General features: G+C 44.2%; 1 protein-coding gene across 2 annotated transcripts in view; it reads left to right on the top strand.

Moving 5' to 3' along the window:
• ITGA11 (integrin subunit alpha 11) overlaps positions 1-19,987 on the top strand; it is a 206,370-nt gene that overhangs the window by 176,459 nt on the left and 9,924 nt on the right. For both annotated transcript variants that reach the window (XM_068108969.2, XM_078771963.1), the window contains 6 exons: positions 5,673-5,762; positions 7,737-7,827; positions 9,816-9,923; positions 10,132-10,233; positions 16,086-16,199; positions 18,924-19,016. In XM_068108969.2, coding sequence (XP_067965070.2) covers positions 5,673-5,762; positions 7,737-7,827; positions 9,816-9,923; positions 10,132-10,233; positions 16,086-16,199; positions 18,924-19,016 — 598 coding nt within the window. The remainder of the gene's footprint in view (positions 1-5,672; positions 5,763-7,736; positions 7,828-9,815; positions 9,924-10,131; positions 10,234-16,085; positions 16,200-18,923; positions 19,017-19,987) is intronic.

The raw sequence follows: 19,987 nt of genomic DNA, 5'->3' as shown, positions 1-19,987 counted from the left end.
GCCCACGATTAAACCAGGTATGGATCGCGCTGCCACCGGTTCGACCAAGCTGCAGGACTCCTGCCATGTCGGGCGAGCTGACCATCGGGCCGGCACTATGGCCTCGGCCCCCGGAGGGATGGTCACGGCCTCAGGAGCCTCCAGCTCCACCCTCTCGGCCATGCTCACCCCCTCCAATGGTAGCTCCTCCACTCCCACTTGCAGGATCCCCCGGCTCAAGTCGATTTTACAACCGCTGGCAGTCAACAAATCCAACCCTATTAAGCATGGGTCGCACACCTCCGCCACCCAAACCTCTATCTCTCTCTTTACCGATCCCAACTTGAGGGTCACAAAACCACGCCCTATGATCGGAGCCGTTGCCCTGGTAGCCAACTGCAAACTATGATTTTCCAGACGCTGGATTTTACCCCAGCCGTCTGCACTCGAATTAAGGATCACGGGGCTGATGATCGTGGCGCTGGCTCCCATATCCACAACGGCGTCTACCCCCACACCGGCAATTTTGCATCGAATTGTTAAACTACCGATTCCAATTTGGCCACAATGAATGACCTGTCGCGTCAATGAGGGCTCCTCTCCATCCCCTACTGCCGAACACCGCCCTGCATGCCCGGCACGTTCTCGTTTCCCGGGCCCTGGCGGGGGGGGGGGGGGGGGGGGTGGGGTGTCTGAGGTCAGCTGGGCCGATCTATACGGGGCGGAGTTGAGGGCATCGGCCGGCGGGGACCGTCCCGGCGCGGAGCTCGACACTCCCACGCATGGTGACCCAGCCGAGCACAATTATAGCACCTCACCTGGGAAGGTGCTTGCCTCCGGTATTCCAAATTTCCCCCCCTGAATGTCCGAATTGGTGTACTTTGCCGTGGACTACCGGGTGCCACCGCTGGAGCCGCCTGCCATGGTCCAGGTCCCGCCAGGTGCCGATCCACCAGCCTCCGGACCATGCTCTCCAGGTCAGGGCCCCCTTTGGGGGTGGGCCCCCTAGGGGGGCCGCCACCCATCACGGGCCCTACCTGACGCACCGCCACTGCGTGGCGCTCGCCTCCCCGGGCCAGGGGCCTCGCTGCTTCCCAACGGGCTGCAGCGTCGGCCGCCTGACTCATGGTCTGCGGGCGCCACATGGCGAGCTGTTGTCGGAGCTCCAGATCCGGAAGGGCCTGGATAAAGTGATCCAGCGCCAGGCTTTCCTGGGAACTCGCTGCCATGTCCGCGTGTGCGATTCCGACTGCGCGGCGAATGTCATGGGCAAGTTCCTCGATGGTTTTCTGGGGCTTGCGTTTTCGCTGAGCAGGCTGAGCTTTAACAAGCTCGCTTTGCTGTTCAATGCCGAATCTGTTAATTAAGGCCGCGCGGAGAGCTGGCAGGGTGAGAGCACCCGGTGGTAAAGCTGTCAGCACCTCCGCCGTCGCACCACGCAGTGCCCCCACAAGGTGTACTCCACCTTCGTCCGGATTCCAACTGTTGCCTCTGCACACGTATTCAAACTGCGCCAGGTACGCCCTCAGATCACTCTTGCCGTCATACGGCGCGAGTGGGACCTTGTGGGCGCCCGAAGGCCGGACCCCGTGCGTCACTCCTTGCGGGATCAGCGCGGGACCCAACCGTTCGGGCCCCCACAGTACACTATTCCCGGGGGGCTCCCGCACATCCCCTGTCCCTCCAAACACTATCCCTCTTGGTGTCGATGCCTGGGTCGCCCTTCCGCAACCCGCTACCCACTCCATACCCGCACACCCTTGCTCACCAATACCCCTCTCACTCCCCATTGTCAGACTTCCTTGCACACCTCTATCCATACACTCCGGACCAGTCATACACCTCACCATTGGTCCCTCACGAACACCCGGGTCTACACCAACACCCAAGCCGACTGAATCTCCCCTCACACCATATACATTTCCAAGTATATCGCCACTCACCTCGGCACCTCGTCTCCGCTCCTCCTCCGCCACCTGCAAACTCTTTATTTGGTAGTGAGCATATCATCATGATTTGAGCACAGACCTTGCACCAATTCCATCACCTCCTCCTTTATCTCTCTCTTAGTTTCCCTCCGTCTCTTCTTAATTTCACTCACCCCCTCTTCCACATCCTTTAACTTTTGCTTCACCTCTTTCATTTCCCAGTGCGCCCGCTCAATTTCGTCCTCTAAGGCCACCTTGATCGTTTCTATGTGTGTCCTCACCTCCCGTTCTTTCGTCTCCATTGCTTCTGTTACCTCGTCCAACCTCTTTGTCAACCCCTCATGTACCATCTGACATTCCCTCTTTGTCGCTATCAGTTCCTTTTTTATTTCTTTCTGTGTCGCCTTTAACCCCCTGATTATCACAGTGTTCTTCTCCACTTGCTCCACTAATTCCTTTTGTCCCACCGTCAGCTGTTCTACTCCCCTCGTCAGATCCTCTATGCCCCCCTGTAACCTAGCCGTACTATTTCTCACCTCTTTCTCCATACGCTCTTCACCTCGCTTTACCTCCTCGCCCACACCTCGTCTGATCTCCTCCCCAATTTATCCCATCTCTTTGGTAGATGCTGCCCTCATCTGTTCCAAATCATTCCTCTGGGCATCCAATTTGGTTTCTAACCCGATTTTAACCTCCTCTATCTGATCTCCCATTCGTTTAATTTCCCGGGCTGATTGCTCCCCTATTTCCCTCAATTTGCCTTCCATAGTGTTTTCTAACCCCCCTAACCCATTCTTCACCCCTTCCATCTGGTTCTCCTGGGCAGCCATTCTATTTTCCAACCCCGTTAACCCCTCCTTCATTTCCCCCATTTGATTACCCATGTCCTCCAGTTGGCCCCCTAATTTACCTTCCAGCCCTTCCAACCTGTTGTCCAACCCCTCAAATTTGGCTTCTAGCCCCCCGATTTTGCCGTCGAGCCCCCCGATTTGGCTTCCCATATCATTCCTCAATTCCCCTATTTGATTTTCTAATCCCCAAAATTTGTTGTCTAAACCCTCAAATTTATTGTCTAACCGTTCACTGGTACCCCTTGCTTCGTCCCTCATATCCCCCCATTATCCCCAATGGGTACCCCCATTGCCCCCAATTGCTCACTGGTACCCTCGCTTCGTCCCTCATTGCCCCCAATTGCTCACTGGTACCCCTCGCTTCGTCCCTCATTCTGTTTTCCAATCCTACCATTTGGTTTCCCAATCCTATATTCCCCATTTGGATGATTGCCTGTAGCTGCGCCATGAGGCCCTGCGTGTCAAAGCCCGCTTGTAGAGCGGGCTCGGCTACCGCACCCACGTGCGAGGCGCCATTTTGCGCGCCTGAAACCTCGTGCGTGCCGCCATTTTGTGTCTCTACAACCACGTGCGCGAGGGCGCCATCTTGTGCACGTGATACCCCCGCAACCACATCTTCATTGCTCTCCTCCTCCATTTCCCCCCTGTGGTCCTGGGTTACCCCTAACCCCTCTTCTAATTCCCCCACTGGCATCCAGTCGCCTTGATCATCCATGGCGCGATTTCGAATTTGGATGTTTTAAATAGAATTTTGGCTACTCGTAATTTTGAGTGCGCTAATCGCACTTCAGGTGGTCCGAATCTCGCTCCTGACACCAATTGTTACGGATACGGAGTACGGCTCTTCCCCTTAGCAAGAGGGGTCAGTCCCCCTTCTATTTTCACTGGCCGTCTCCGCTCCTGAAGTTGCGCAGCTCCCTCCGGAGAGGCAGGTGAGCAACCTCGTTCGCGACCGCGGACAAGATGTTATTTGCCGAGCGGATTAGCAGCCGCGGCACGAACCATTAGCAAGTAACTAGACCCGATTCTGAAACGTTGGCCAAATCGTGCCACAGGTATTCAATTGGGAAAAGACAAGGACGAAACGGATGTAAAGGAAAGAAGGCAGAGTAAGGAGGAACAGGAATTTATTACTACTATTTACACAATCAAAAGTAACCAAGGAGAAGGAAAGATACGAAAATAAAGACAGAAGGATGGAAGGATCAGAAGACACAGTGCAATTATTAGCTTATACAGACTTACTTAAACCCCAGGACAAGACACACAAAACAGACGACAATCAGACTTACACGAATGGGGAATGAAGATAGGGATGAATGGCACGAATTGCCGGAAGGGGAAGAAGGTTCAGGTTGGAGCTTGCTCCCGCACGGGACGTTGGGCTCGACTTTGACGGCCACCGATCCCACAGCAATCGGTTCCCGCGTAGCAGCGGGTCGAAGTTGCGTGTCACAGGGGGGGCTGGACTACGGAGGTCTCACTTGCGGTGGTCCTGAAGCTGCGGTTTGTTCACTCAACGCCGCCGCTCCTCCTCCACTGGGCTCAACTCCACTCTCGGTGGACTGCTTTTTGGTGAACTCTTACGCGCTTTTTATCTGCTCGTGGGGGCTTCCTCTGTCATCTGCTTAAGCAGTCCCTCCCAACTTCCTTTTATAAGGCGCGTGGCGATCAAGCCGCCGGCCTTTTAGAAACGCCCATCGGTGAGCTCGCCTCGGCCTGGATTGGTCGCGAGGGCTCACCGATCCCGCCCCCTTGATGAGGCGTTGGCAAAGCCACGCCTTGTTCCTGGCGCTTGGTTGACTCCTCCCACCTTCTTCTCCGAGTTAGAGCACATGGCAATGGCGGCGAATGCAGTTGGCAATAGAGGCTTTGAGGGAATGAAAGGGAATCTATCTTATTTCAATTTGGTGCAATGCAGAGTCAACTAATGGGAAACACAGCCTTAAACTAATACACATAATAAGGAAATAACTATTTAGAAGGGTATATGGTTGCCTACGTGCATGTATATGGACTAACTAAGAGGACGACCATTGACCTTTACACACAAAACGGAGATATTTACAAGGAATCATTACACTACTTAGAGGGTGATATTTACACAAAAAAAACACAGGATTCTCAAATCCGCAACAATATGTACGAGTTTCAATGTCTACAAACAAATAATTTGTGTCTTACTGCTTTTGCTTTACGTTTTGGACTTGATATATCAAACGTACTTGGCACCTGTTTTAACCACTCGAGGTGCATCAGTTCAATAAATGGCATGGAATGGCACTCCCCTTTCTGCACCCTCCATTGATCTGCACCTCTGTGCTATTGCCACCCTTGTCTAATGGTTCCTCTGTGTCCACTGGGACGATTACATCTGATCACTTGGCTATAATGACCATCTCTGAATTTTCAGGTATGATAATGGACACATGTGAAATGACTTTTGCACAACCGTCTTCTCTTGTGTTTCGCAAAGAGCTGATTTGTCAGCAGGACCTTTCAAAACCCCAAATTCCACTCATTCCCGGCAGAAAATTTCAATCCGAGTCAACATGATTTGCAAAGTTCTACCACAAAACTCTGCACCTTCATACCTCTCATCTTCATTTCCATCATCTTACCTTCCACATACTTTTCCCCATATATTTTCCTTTTCCCTACCTTCCCACCAATCATTTTTCTCAACCAAACGTTGAGAGTGGTGTGCTAACCACCATGGGAAAGGAGGCGAAGCAACATTTCGGGCATGAGCCCTTCTTCAAAGCAAGAGAAAGAGCAAATATCAGGGAAAAGTGTTTGAGAAATCTTATTGTCGTTATTATTCTGCGTACGCATACCTACCCGTACTTTATGTTATTTATAAATACTAGTTTTCAATTGTGAATGTAATTAACTGTGTAACATTGTGCTTCAGTGACAGTGATGAAAAACCTGAGACTATGGAAGACAATGAGGCTTCTCTGAGCATTCCTGTGCGATACAAGACTGACATACTCTTCACTAGGTAATCTACCGAACTCTTTACTTTGGTCATGTTTCAACAAGTCAAAAAGGCTAAATGAACAGTGAGTGACATGGAAATATAGCATTGCTTTTTCCGTTCTCTCTGATCCCGGATGCGGAGATTTATTTTTAGGTCATCTCATCTCGATTCTCGAAAAGATGAACTTACAAAATCAGTCGTGATGCCCGGATGTGTGTCCGTCCATTAACTTTTTGCTGTCTTAGCTACTCCTACCTTATCACCCGGTTGATTGTTCTGAAACTTGACACATTAATCGAGTTGATCAGGAATAGAACAGTTGTGGAGTTGACCGGGAATAGCAGGAAAATTTGTGGAGTTGATCAGGAATAGCAGGAACACTTGTTGAGGTAATCATGAATAGCAGGAACACTTGTTGAGGTAATCATGAATAGCAGGAACACTTGTTGAGTTGATCAGGAATAGCAGGAAAATTTGTGGAGTTGATCAGGAATAGCATGAACACTTGTGGAGTTAATCAGGAATAGCAGGAACACTTGTGGAGTTGATCAGGAATAGCACAAACACTTGTGGAGTTGATCAGGAATAGCAGGAAAACTTGTGGAGTTAATCAGGAATAGCAGGAACACTTGTGGAGTTGATCAGGAATAGCACGAACACTTGTTGAGTTGATCAGGAATAGTAGGAAAATTTGTGGAGTTGATCATGAATAGCATGCACACTTGTTGAGTTGATCAGGAATAGCAGGAATATTTGTGGAGTTAATCAGGAATAGCAGGAACACTTGTTGAGGTCATCATGAATAGCAGGAACACTTGTGGAGTTAATCAGGAATAGCAGGAACACTTGTGGAGTTGATCAGGAATAGCACGAACACTTGTTGAGTTGATCAGGAATAGCAGGAAAACTTGTGGAGTTGATCAGGAATAGCAGGAACACTTGTGGAGTTGATCATGAATAGCAGGAACACTTGTTGAGTTGATCAAGAATAGCAGGAACACTTGTTATAAATTGATCATGATCATGATCATGATTGTTGTTGATCATGTACAGCAGGAACACTTGTGGAGTTGATCAGGAATAGCACGAACACTTGTGGAGTTGATCAGGAATAGCACGAACACTTGTGGAGTTGATCAGGAATAGCAGGAACACTTGTGGAGTTGATCAGGAATAGCAGGAAAACGTGTTGAGTTGATCAGGAATAGCAGGAAAACATGTTGAGTTGATCAGGAATAGCAGGAAAACTTGTGGAGTTGATCAGGAATAGCACGAACACTTGTGGAGTTGATCAGGAATAGCAGGAACACTTGTTGAGTTGATCAGGAATAGCAGGAAAACTTGTGGAGTTGATCAGGAATAGCACGAACACTTGTTGAGTTGATCAAGAATAGCAGGAACACTTGTTATAAATTGATCATGATCATGATCATGATTGTTGTTGATCATGTACAGCAGGAACACTTGTTGAATTGTTATGCATTCTTATTTATCAGCGTTAACAATAAGCGGGAGGTTTCTTTTATTATTGTTTGTTCAATATTGTAATTACTAGAAGGAAGTGGAGTTATATATAGTATATTAGTTTTGTTTTCAAAGTGGGCTATTGTGCTGGTGAGAAATGAATGAGATGAATGTTGAAACAACATTTCTCTTTCCGGGTGGTACACATGTACGTTTGTACTTTGTATGCAATAAATATACCAGTTTATTGTTCAAATCAAAGGAGGCCTTTGGGTTGATATCACGACTCAACAATGCAAAACGTGCCCCATACCTGAAGCTTTAAGAAATACTTGGGCTCTGCAATGATCTCAGGAGAAGTTGATGTGGACAATGATCCCTTCCGTACAAAGCTGTGCAATTTATATTGATAAAACTCTGGCAGATTGGTCTTAATAAATGCATTCAAACAATCAAAAGTTGAACTTTTTCTTTTGTTTCGGTAGATATTTCAAAATGCATTCATAAGCAATCTTCTTGTTTTCTTTTTAGAGAAACCAACTTCAACCATTATGAGATTGGAAATGAGATCGGTATCCAGGCGGCAGAAGAGTCGAAGCATCAATACAACTTTACATTCAAGGCACAGTCTCACTCTAACCAGAGCACAACTCCACATTTCCTTAAAACAAAGATGTGTTGACATACTTTGTTTAGGATGTATTCCTCTAATAGTTTAGCGCGGAGTACAGATGAGCATTCCGTAGTTCGATTCTTTGTATGTAAACAAGCGAGGTCACACTGACCCAATCCAATGCTGATGGCAGCATTTTTCAGCGTAATTCACAAGGTTGCTTCGAAAATCTTAAACAGTGGGTCCATTTTCAAATGGCAAAACCTGGTGACCAAGTCCTGGTCCTCACCAAACCCTGCAAAGCCTGTGTCTGCCATCTCAGAATGGTGGCCATTTTATGCTGCTATGGTACTATTTATTTGGACAGACTGAAAAGGTAACCCTTGCATTTGCATTATGGGTATTCTGGTATTCCTTGCCTCTATGAGCACCTTCTTACTGCTGTTTCGGACATTCGCATAACATCTGAACATTATTGTTCAGCCGACTTGTCTGAACAAGAATGTTTTGGTAAAATTTTAATCTGCATTAAATTACGAATCTTAATCTTAACTGTGAAAATAAATAAAAGTTACATCGTTATGTTGTACGCGTGCATACACACACACACACACACACACACACACACACACACACACACACACACACACACACACACACACACACACACACATGCACACACCTGTTGGAGATATAAGCTTCAATCAGCCCTGAGGACACCATAGGCTGAACAAAACTGGGATGGCCCAAATAGTCAGGTTCACGATGTTAACAAATATAATTTCCTTCAAAATTTTGGGAGATTAGCAAACCTGTACATTTTTGGAATCTTCAGAGCATGGAGAATCCGAAAATCAATGTTGGCATTTGCACAGACACCTGCATGGCCGCCATTTTGGATTTTCAAAATGGTCGCCATAAAATACATATTTTGCGCTATTTCCGCTTCGAGTCAACCTAGAAACTTGATTAAATATGCTAATCCTATGTTTTCTGGGTCAAGGAATCCAATAAAGGCCTCAAAATAGTGCTCAGGATTATAGAAAAGCAACAAACAAAGGTGATTGAAAACCATTGTCGATATATTTGTGATATAACTGTATTACATAATACAATAATACATAATATTGCAAGTCCTTTGAAGTTATAGGTATGGGTTTATAAAGCAAGAAAGCAGCCTTGTTAGTATCAGATTGAACTATAGGTCCTATACACAGGATCTACTAGGTCTATGCCGTTCAGGACTATGTGCTTTTACAGATCTTCATCACTGTCCTGAGTGTCATTTTCGCAAAGGTGTCTACGCAAATGCCAACATTAATTTTTGGATTCCTCATGCTCTGAATATTCCAAAAATGTATAGTTTTGCTCATCTCCAAAAAATTTGAATGAAAAAAACATAGTGAACCTGACTAAAATCCCAAGCACGTTGAGCTTGCATTAAAAGCTCAGTTGACACAAGCCAACTTGGAGATCAAACATGCATGGAGTAGTACTGTGTTAATGTTCAGTTATTGATTCAATGGAAATGGGAACATTAGGAAGAAATGCTGTAATTTTAATATGATCATTTGCATTGGAGGTGCATGACAAGTCCTTACAGACTTATTGATGTGATCTCAAAGAGTTTCAAAACCTGAGGATTCTCACTCATAAATTTCAATATGATTTCTGCTTTAGGATGCTGTACCAAAACCCTCATAACACAGCACATCGATGAATTGTTTGGGATTTGAGTTTTGATCTTTATTTATGACTGAGTAAATGAGTAATTGAGCAGGATGATGCACAATCACACGCGCATCCCGGTGGATTTGACCCAAGATTTAATTGGAATTGTTACAATAGGAAGTTAGTTGTTGCTTGTGACTGTTTGTTATCTGCATGTTGTAGCACTGTGGTTCATGGTTGTGCTAAAACTACTACTTTTTTTCCTGTTTTTTTATGACCATTCAATGTGATTAACGGTACTTACCTTCCATCGCTGCTCCTTACAGGTTCAGAACCTAGGGATGTTCCCAGTGGAAGGCCTGCAAGTCCACCTGGCTGTGCCTGGTCTTTCGGTGGCAGGAAATCCTTTAATGAGCATCGTGGATGTACACACGGTGAGTGTAAGCCTTTTGTCATGGTGGAACTCCTCGTTTGAAATCGTTGTAGTTGTGTCCATCTTCGGTCTCGCTGTGAGTATGTTGCCTTTATACCCTCTGTCCTCTTATTCTTCCATGAGCCTACATTTTGTAAACAAATAAAATAAACATTCAGAAAACACATTTTGAGGTACACGTGACGACTGGCACATTCTTCTCAATGCAGGATGGTGGAGCGGTGTGTACCATATTTCTTGTGAAGGGTTGGCCAGAGCACGGCAAGAGTCTGACTCTTCAAGATGAGACATTCGATGAGGTCATGGAACTGGTAAATTACACGGAACAAATCTGTACGAATGTTTTTACATCGCAAGAGTTGTTAAATGTTTCCTACAACACAGCACAGGATGTAAACTTTTCATCCTTTGCATTTACCTGTTTTGTGAACCTCAACATCTGAATGAAATCCGCTTCTTGAGCCGAAATAATGGAGCCAAAATATTGACAGGAAAATAATCATCCAAGTTATTGCTTTTACAGGGAATGTCGTTCAGCTTTGTACATATATGATATCTAAAATGAATGTGCTAAGTTTCAATGCACAATTTATATCACTACAGGATATGGTTAGGATGAACCTGACCTTCATTTTTGATGCGATTTGAAAGGAGACAAGTGCCAGCTTCCCCTATTGTCACACTCCATTGTTCTGTTTGACTGTCTGTCCATCCCTTATGTCTTTTATATTTTGAGAACTGAACGTTGTTGGGCCACCAAACATGGCTTGCATAATAGCTAGCCCGAGCTAGCGCTTGACATTTGTTTCACTTGGTTCCCTTTTAAAAACATTTTCTTTTGTATACTAAGTTGAGGTTCATGGAAAACCTAGAACACAGAACTGACGAGAACACAACAAAACAAGAATACATTGGAAGGGGGAAACACACCAACAGGAAAGTAGAGGGATGCAACCTTTCAGGAATAATAGGCATGGAGAACAGTGAGATGAAAGGGTGGTGAAGGAGGACACAGTGGGTGAACAAGCTCAAACACAGCAAGAAGAGCTCATTGGCTTAATCATTGGTATTGACATATACCTTAATCTCATTGGCCCACTTATACCTTAATTTCATTGACCCAGTCATACATTCATTTCATTGGCCCACATATACCTAAATTTCATTGGCCCCTTTCATACCTTAATCTCATTAGCCCCAACACACCTTAATCTCATTGACCCAATCATACATTAATCTCATTGGCCCACTCATACATTAATCTCATTGGCCCAATCATGCCTTAATCTCATTGGCCCAATCATACCTTAATTTCATTGGCCCAATCATACCTTAATCTCATTGGCCCAACGCATGGCTCGTGGACTTTCTCTCCTGTCGTAGCCAATGTGTGGCTCCAAGTAGATTTCTCTCATCTCTCTTCCTAACCAGGCTGGATTTCCTTAATGCCAAACAGGAAATTAGAGCTGTCTCCCTCGACATATCACGTGCCTTCGATACGGTCTGGCACCCAGCTCTGCTCACCAAACTCCCCTCCTATGGTATCCATGGAAATCTCCACGCATGGCTGGCGGACTTCCTCTCTGGTCGTAGTCAACGTGTGGCCCTGAATGGTTTTCTCTCATCTCCCCTTCCTGTTCAGGCTGGAGTTCCCCAAGGTAGTGTTCTGGGCGCTGTGCTTTTTCTGCTCTTCATCAATGATCTCTCCGATTCTCTGGAAAATCCTCTCTATCTCTTTGCTGATGACTCCACTCTCTGCCGCTCCATTCCTCATCCCTCAGATCGGCAATCTGCAGCCTCCTCACTCTTTGCAGACCTGGACAAAATCACAAACTGGTCAAACAAGTGGAACATGTCTTTCAATCCTGACAAATCTCACACTCTTACTATGTCTCTCCGAAAAGACCGACTGGACAACCCTCCCATCGACTTTCTCAACAATCCTCTCCAAGAAGTTCTGTCACTCAAGCTATTGGGTCTCACTATCTGCCATGATCTTTCCTGGGAAAACCACATTTCCAAGCTGGCCTCCAAAGCCAGTCGCCGCCTGGGCATCCTCCGTCGTGCGAAGTCCTTCCTTGGCACACCTGAGCTCCTCACCACATACAAGGCTTTCATCCGCAGCTCAATGGAATACTCTTCCCCTCTCTGGGCCGGTGCTCCAGCCACACACATAGCTCGGCTTCACGCTGTTGAAACCAAAGCTTTCAGAATCATTGGAATCTCCCGCGATGACGCTAACTCCGAGGGCCTTTCACTCACTCACCGCAGGCAGATTGGTGGTCTTTCTGTCTTCTACCGACTCCTCTCCGGCCTTGCTCCCCCAGCTCTCTCTGTGCTCTGTCCCCCAAATATTCCAACAGGTCGCACAAGATCTGCCAACAACCCTCTTATGGTTAAACTGCCAAAATCAAGACTCTCTATTCACCTTCACTCTTTCATTCCTCTTTTCTCCCACCTCTGGAACAAACTCCCTCACTCTTTTTAATCCCACCCCTCCCTCCAGGTCTTTAAAACAGCTGTTCACCACCATCTCTTATCTTCCCCCATCCAAAACCCTGATGTTTTCCACCCCTGTTAATTCACCCCAGATCCACTTTTTTGAAATACCGACTTCTTTCCTGGAAGTTCTAGCAGTGTCCATGTGTTTTTTTTTTACCTCTCCCCCCCTTCCCATGCCTCCTCCCCCCAAGGCCTCTTTCTCCCACAGATCTCCTGATGTCCCTGCTCTCCATATTGTTCTCCCGCTCCCTTTATCATATGTTTTATGTGTCAGTTTGGATTTTTGTGATCAACGCTAGCTCTTACATTTGCCTCGATCTTGTATACAAAAAAAAAAGGCATTGTGCTGGGCCCTGTGCTTTTTCTTGTCTTCATTAATGATCTCTCCGACTCTCTGAAAAATCCTCTCTATCTTTTTGCTGATGACTTCACCCTCTACCGCTCCATATCTCATCCCTCAGATCGGCAGGCAGCAGCCTATTCACTCTCTGCAGACCGGGACAAAATCACAAACTGGTCAAACAAGTGAAACATGTCTTTCAATCCTGACAAATCTCACACTCTCACGATGTCTCTCAGACACTCTCACCTTGTCTGTCCGAAAAAAACCGTCTGAAAGACCCTCCCATCTACTTTCTCAACAATCCTGTTGAAGAAGTTGTCATTCAAGCTTTTGGGTCTCACTATCTGCCATGATCTTTCCTGGGAAAACCACATTTCCAAGCTGGCCTCCAAAGGCAGTCGCCGACTTAGCATCCTCCATCGTGCGAAGTGCTTTCTTGACACTACTGAGCTTCTCACCACATACAAAGCTTTCATCCGCAGCTTGATGGAGTACTGCTCTCCATTCTGGGCTGGTGCTCCTGTCTCACACCGAGCTCGGCTTAACGCTGTAGAAACGAAGGCTTTTGGAATCATTGGAATCTCCCGCGATGACGCTAACTCCGAGGGCCTTTCACTCACTCACCGCAGGCAGATTGGTGGTCTTTCTGTCTTCTACCGACTCCTCTCCGGCCTTGCTCCCCCAGCTCTCTCTGTGCTCTGTCCCCCAAATATTCCTACAGGTCGCACAAGATCTGCCAACAACTCTCCTCTGGTGAAACTTCCAAAATCGACACTCTCTGCTCATCTTCATTCTTTTTTTATTCCTTTTTTCCCAGCCTCTGGAACAAACTCACATTCTCTTCAATCACACTCCTCCCTCGAGGTCTTCAAAACAGCTGTTCACCACCATCTCATATCTTCCTCCATTCAAATCCTCGATATTTTCTACCCACTTTAAAAAACAAGTTGATCCCCAAATCCACCTTTTTCAAATTTCATTTTCTTTTCGGAAAGCCCTTGTAGTATCCATCTTGTTACCTCCGCCACCAAAGGTGGATGGAGGTTATGTTTTCACCCGTGTCTGTCCTTTGTCTGTCCGTTTGTCTGTCTGTTTGTCTGTCTGTGAACAAAATATCTCAAAAAGTTGTGGACGGAATCGGACTAAATTTGTCAGAGATCATGGTGGAATTTGGTGGGGGGAAGGGGGGAAATCCCCCCACCTTAATTTTTTCAGTAGTTTACAATTAAGATAAAAAACACCCTGTATTTAAACGTGAGTAACAATAATGAACGTAAACTGTATTTGTGATTTCACGTACACTGTACCCGCACTAACAAATGGTAAATTTGGAAGTCAGACCTAGCTATCCATTATTAATATTAACCCCTTGCCCCCCAAATAGAGAAGTCAAACTACGCCTATGGCAGAGATGTAGCGTATGTGACAAGGACGAAATGATTAGATTTTGGTGAAGATCTGGATTCGGATCCGGCTACTATAATTTTTTAAGGGATTCTTCACCATTGGGTGATAGGGCCAAAAACGATACATAGCAGGATATCTCAAAAAGTTATGGATGGATTTGGACGAAACTTGTTGACAGGTTGTGTGTGTGACAAGGAAGAATCGATTCAATTTTGGTGAAGATCCAGATCCGGATCCGGTTCGTATAATTTTTAAAGTGATTCTTCACCATTGAGTGATATGGCCAACAAGGTAAAGGTGGTTATACCGTTTTTGTGTAGATCATGGTCAAGAAATTTCAAATTGATCGGATCAAACATTCCAATTGTCTAATTATGACGTCATAATGAAGGCACCGGTGACATAATCATGAATATATGTTGTTCCCCATGGGGAGTACTTGACAATGAGACATGTTTCAATTTTTTTCCATGTAGTGGTTTCGGACATGTAGGTGCAAATATTTTTCGGTTTTTCCAAGATGTCGCCTGTACCACGTGACATACAACAACAAAAACATACATACAAAAACAACAACAAAAACACGTGACATATGACGTCATAATATTATCAATAAAAATTTTACAGGAGGAGGAGGAGGAATAATGGGAGAATCTCTCCAAATCCAGACGTGCAAAGCTGATACAGACATACCCAAGAAGACTCGAAGCTGTAATTGCTGTCAAATGCACTCCTACAAAGTATTTACACAGTGGGTTGAATTTATGTAAATTAGATATTTCTGTATTTTACTTTTAATTATTTTGTAAGAATTTCTTTTAAAAAAAAAATTCCACTGTGACATTATGAGGTAGTATGTGTAGATCAGTGACACAATCTGAATTTAATCAATTTTAAATTCAGGTAAGTAACATAACAAAATGTGAAAAAGTCAAAGGGTGTGAATACTTTCTGAAGACACTGTAAATCACAAAAAATGGATAAAAACAACAGATGTTAGAATTCGTTTCTGTTATCTGCTGTAACGTTAAGATCAAACTAGACAGTCTATGAGGCTTTTAATCATTGCTAGCAGTCTAAGAGTGTGAAAGGGAGGAATAAAATACGCACACTGTTCCTCCGGCAAAATGTAACAAGTTGCTTATTTCTGGTGACTATGACAGCAGTAAATACACAGTGAAATCCTGATGAAAGACAATTATGTCTGGATAAAACATGCATGTAATGGTCTCATTAAGCTTTATGAAGGTGGTTGGGGCACAATTTTCACAAATATATAACCAAATATACCCAGTGAGCAGATATTGGAAACAATCCCACACCTGTGATGACTTTATGGACTCGACTGCCAATTCTCTCTGTATTTAATGCATCCAACCTAACCTGAAGATGGGACATCCGGCTTCACTTCCATATCTGAAGGACAGCATCCTCTGAGGTGCTGCATTCCCTGCAAGGCGCAGCACCATAATGGCAGTTTTCGTCAAATTGTACTCCATAGCAGAGCAAATGCACACCCAGACAGGCTACCAACTAAGCAATCCTCCTATCCCTCAACCTTGAACATGTAACCTTCCATGGAGCTCTCCCATATAAATGTTAACACCTGGGTCTCAGATTCTGTGAATTTGATTGATCGGGCACATTAAAGCCGATAAATAATTTTCTTTTGTGTGAAAAGGAAGGATTCTGGGGTTGAATGGTCGTTTTCCCATTACAGGTTTTTCGGTTCATTTGGTACATTACCATCTACGCGTACTCTTATACATGGAAACATCAGAATTTGTTGAAGTTGCACATGTCTAAACTTCGCATCTCTATGTAGTCTTGTCTTTTAAAGACTTTACCTTTTTAGATTATCCTTATAGTTCCTCACTACCAGTGAAGTAATTGAATGTTGTTTGTTGTCAGGACTGTGAGTCCACACACTGCCACAGTGTGGAGTGCTCTCTTGGGCAGTTAGGTGTACACTCCGCACTCTATCTGACATTTACTGGTCACCTGTGGTCACCTTCTTTCCATCAGGTGAGTACATTCTCTATCAGTCGATCAATTTATTTCTTATATAGCACTTTTAATTTCAAAACGAAATATCAAAGCATTTTACAAAGAAGGAGAATAAAAATTTAGAACGAGAAGATAAATAAGAATGGCGTGAACAAGGATAGAGGCAAAGAAAAAGCAACTGTGAAAAGATAATACTCTACTTCAAAAGACACCTGAAACATGTGAACCACCTGGTCAATTTGTTTATAATACAGAAGATGATGCCCAGACAGGAATCACACTCTAACACAACAATCGGTGTAATCTGGTGTCATGGTACTTCCAACATGACCAGACCACTCGTTACATACAGTCCAGACAGGACTTTGTAATTTGTTCAGGGTACCGGCTAGCTCGCCTACTCTTCACGAAGGAGACAGTGGGATTTTTTAACGTCCACCAAGCACCAACTAATGCCTGCAGACGAGACGCCCAGTTTAAGGTCCATCTGAGGGATGGCGCACACACACTGATTAATCTCACATGAGGTGTTATCACTTCTTGCAAATAACAGCATGCTGGGAAATTCAGAGAACAGAACTAATCCGCACCAAACCGACAAGCATAGTGAGTGTGTCAAATCCCATCAATATGACATTTCGCAGTCTGAAAATGTCCCTCACTGCCAGCAGGTCTCGAATATTGAATATAAGGGTGGGCAGGAAAAAGAAGAGAGAAAGAGAGAGCAGAGGGCGCTAATGATTTGTGAAATTGACGAGGCTATGATTGGACAGTAGGTGTACAAGAGGACCAGCCTGTTAGGTGAAGATAATCTGGAAACCCTAGGCCTAGACTAGAGGAACAACTCAACCGCAATAAATGGGATGCATTTGGGCTTGGAAAAGTAAGATTAACTAGATACTAGAGCAATGTGACTGTGTCGCCAACATGCCTCCGCATAGTCCCACAATGGGTAGATACCCTCGTTCACTGTCCTAAAAATAAACAAGTTTGATTTAAATCCTTTCAGTTGTTTTCAAGTATCACATTTTCACCAGCCATGACAGGTTTCACATCGATTGGTGAAGCAGTTTCAGAGAAGGGATTTTTTAAATTATCGGCTTTCAAGCTAATATGGCTGCCACACCATGTGACATATGACCTTAAAAAATGTACACTCTGCATATGTATGGGTAGGGAATCACGTTTGTGAAGTTTTGTGTTGATCGGCTAAGATTCATTGTTCTATCCAAGATGGCTGCCAAACCACGTCACCTACAATTCATAATTTTCAAACTATATGCAACAGTCCTGTTAGATGATATTTGTAAAATTTTGCATCGTTAGGGTAAGCAGTTTCAGAGATATAATTATTTAATATTTTCCTTCAATCCAATATGGCTGCCACACCATGTGACCAATGACATTTTCGTGGTCATCTTTTAATCGCCATGCCTAGTCAATGACACATGTAATCTTTTGAGTCAATCGATTTGGTGGTTTGGGAGAAAAGGTTTTTTTTTTAGGATTCTAGGTTAAATCCAATATGGCTGCCAAACCATGTGACCTATGACGCCATAAATTTAATATGTCAATACAAATGTGTCAGATCATGTGCATGCAATTTCAGATTATAGGATAAGGAATTCGATTAAAACATTTTTTCCTGGTATACCCTGGTGTTGGGCTAGCGGCTAGGGTGCCGGCTTAGGATCCTAGGATCCTGGGTTCGAATCCCGGTCAATCGCTGAATTAATGCCAGGGGGGTTGACTCAGCCTGTCATCCTTCCGAGGTCGGCTAATTGAGTACCAGTTCACTGGTAATTCCCTGTTTGTCGTTAAAGGCGGCAAAAAGAGTTGGCGTCAGGAAGGGCATCCGGCCGTAAAACATTGCTTCAAAAAGGGAACCGAAAAACAACAACAACCACAGTTCCCGAAAAAGGCCAACCCCCGCTTGCGGGGAAAAATGGCCTCTAAAGGTGGTTTTTATACCACTTCACCTATGATGTCATCATTATCATGCTTTTGTTCCCCATTGGGAGTACTTGACAATGTGCCAAGTTTCAAATTTTTCCATTCAGCGGTTTCCGAGAAATAATTCTTTAATTATTTGTGTTTAATCCAAGATGGCTGCCAAACCACGTGACCTATGACATCACAATTCTCATAAAAACATTCTGCATGGGTGTCACTCCTACCCTGAAAGTTTTGTCTCAATCGGACATGTGGTTGCTGAGAAAAACGAGGTTTAGCCCGTACGGACGGACAACACAACAACATAATGCCTCCGGCCACCTTCGGGAGGGAGGCATAAAAAGGAAGAATCCATTGCACTTTTCAACTGAACGCATGCTCGACGCATGGGGTGATAAGGATGAATGTCCTAGCATGATGGAATCCCAATGAAACCCACATTGGCTGGAAATGTAGTTACAAGTGCATATCTGGTCTGAACTGTAAAACTGATTGTTATATATTAAGGAAGATATGTCATCTACAAAATCATTCAAGTGTACACTCCAATCACAAGTTATGATGGTGAAGAAATGTAATAAATGGAGGAGCAAGTAGAGGAATTTCTAAATATCACTCCAATAAAATACCCGGCTTTTGGACATGAATTGGACTTTAATTTGAGTGCAAATTTGAACGACAGTTTTATAAATGAGCAAACGGGATTGTCATGCTGCAATATACTCCCTGCTCTCTTCCTTTTGTTGTCCTTTTACATCTGCATCTAACAAACCCACCTTCCTTGTGCAGATGAACTTCAAGAGGTTGAAGCTGAATTCTTCAGCCGAACTTAAGCTACTGTCACCACTCTTAGTGTTGAAGGAGGTCAACTGGAGGAGATATGTGAGTAAATCCAATCATGTATAGTGTTTAGAAAAGCAATTCCCTAGTAAATGACAAAGAGTTGATTTTGCTTTCCCATTTTACCAAATGACAGGGAGTTAACCCTCCGTCTGACTGTCTGTCTGTCTGTCTGTCCAGGCCATAACGCTTTTACCTTTCGAGCTTTTGTCATCAAATTTTCAACAAGCCCTTATGAGAACATGGAAAAGACTAATTCATAATTGGGACAAAAGGTCAAAATCACAAAATCGTAATTTTACATCGAATTGACTTGAAATTTGAATAGAATTTTCATTTTATGTCATGGATTTGGTTCACCAATCAAAAGCTGGAAGTTTCACCAATCAAAAACTAGAAGGCTATTGTTTTTAAGATCAAAGGTCAAGGTCGCATGAAATTGTCAATGTTTATAAATTGACTTGAAATTTGAACAGGGTTTGCATATTGCTTTACTGAGGCCTATTGTTTTTGAAGTCAAAAAGTGAAGTCACGGTCACAAAATCGCCAATTCTTTTCCAGTTTACTTGAAATTTGAACAGAATTTGCATATTTAGTCACGGAATTGGTTCACCAATCAAAAGCTAAAAAAACAACTTGTTTTTTTAGGCCCAATGGTCAAGGTCGCAGGGACTGATTTCGCATCGTGATTGATTTCGCAATTGATTTCGCAATTGCTGGTCTATGACCACATCTGTTTGTCTATCTGTCTTGAGGATAAGTGAACTTAGATTGACTGATTTGGGGAAATGGGGAAATGAATGATTTTGGTATCCACATATGTATTTCTTTGGTTTGCAGTGTAACAAAACAAAAAAAAGCTGAAAAAATTACTAAATTTTAGCTTATTCCACACAGTAATCCTAAAATGGCCCAGACAATATTATTGTCACCTTTTAGAGGCTGTAAGAAATAATTAGATTATTTATTTAATCTAATTGCACAAGCACAAGAAGATTGCACAAGAAGAGTAC

Source organism: Myxine glutinosa, chromosome 2, assembly GCF_964187855.1.
Source record: "Myxine glutinosa chromosome 2, kmMyxGlut1.1, whole genome shotgun sequence".
Taxonomy (NCBI): domain Eukaryota; kingdom Metazoa; phylum Chordata; class Myxini; order Myxiniformes; family Myxinidae; genus Myxine; species Myxine glutinosa.
Note: the sequence above shows the minus strand (reverse complement) of the source record. Positions and strands in the feature narration are given on the sequence as shown.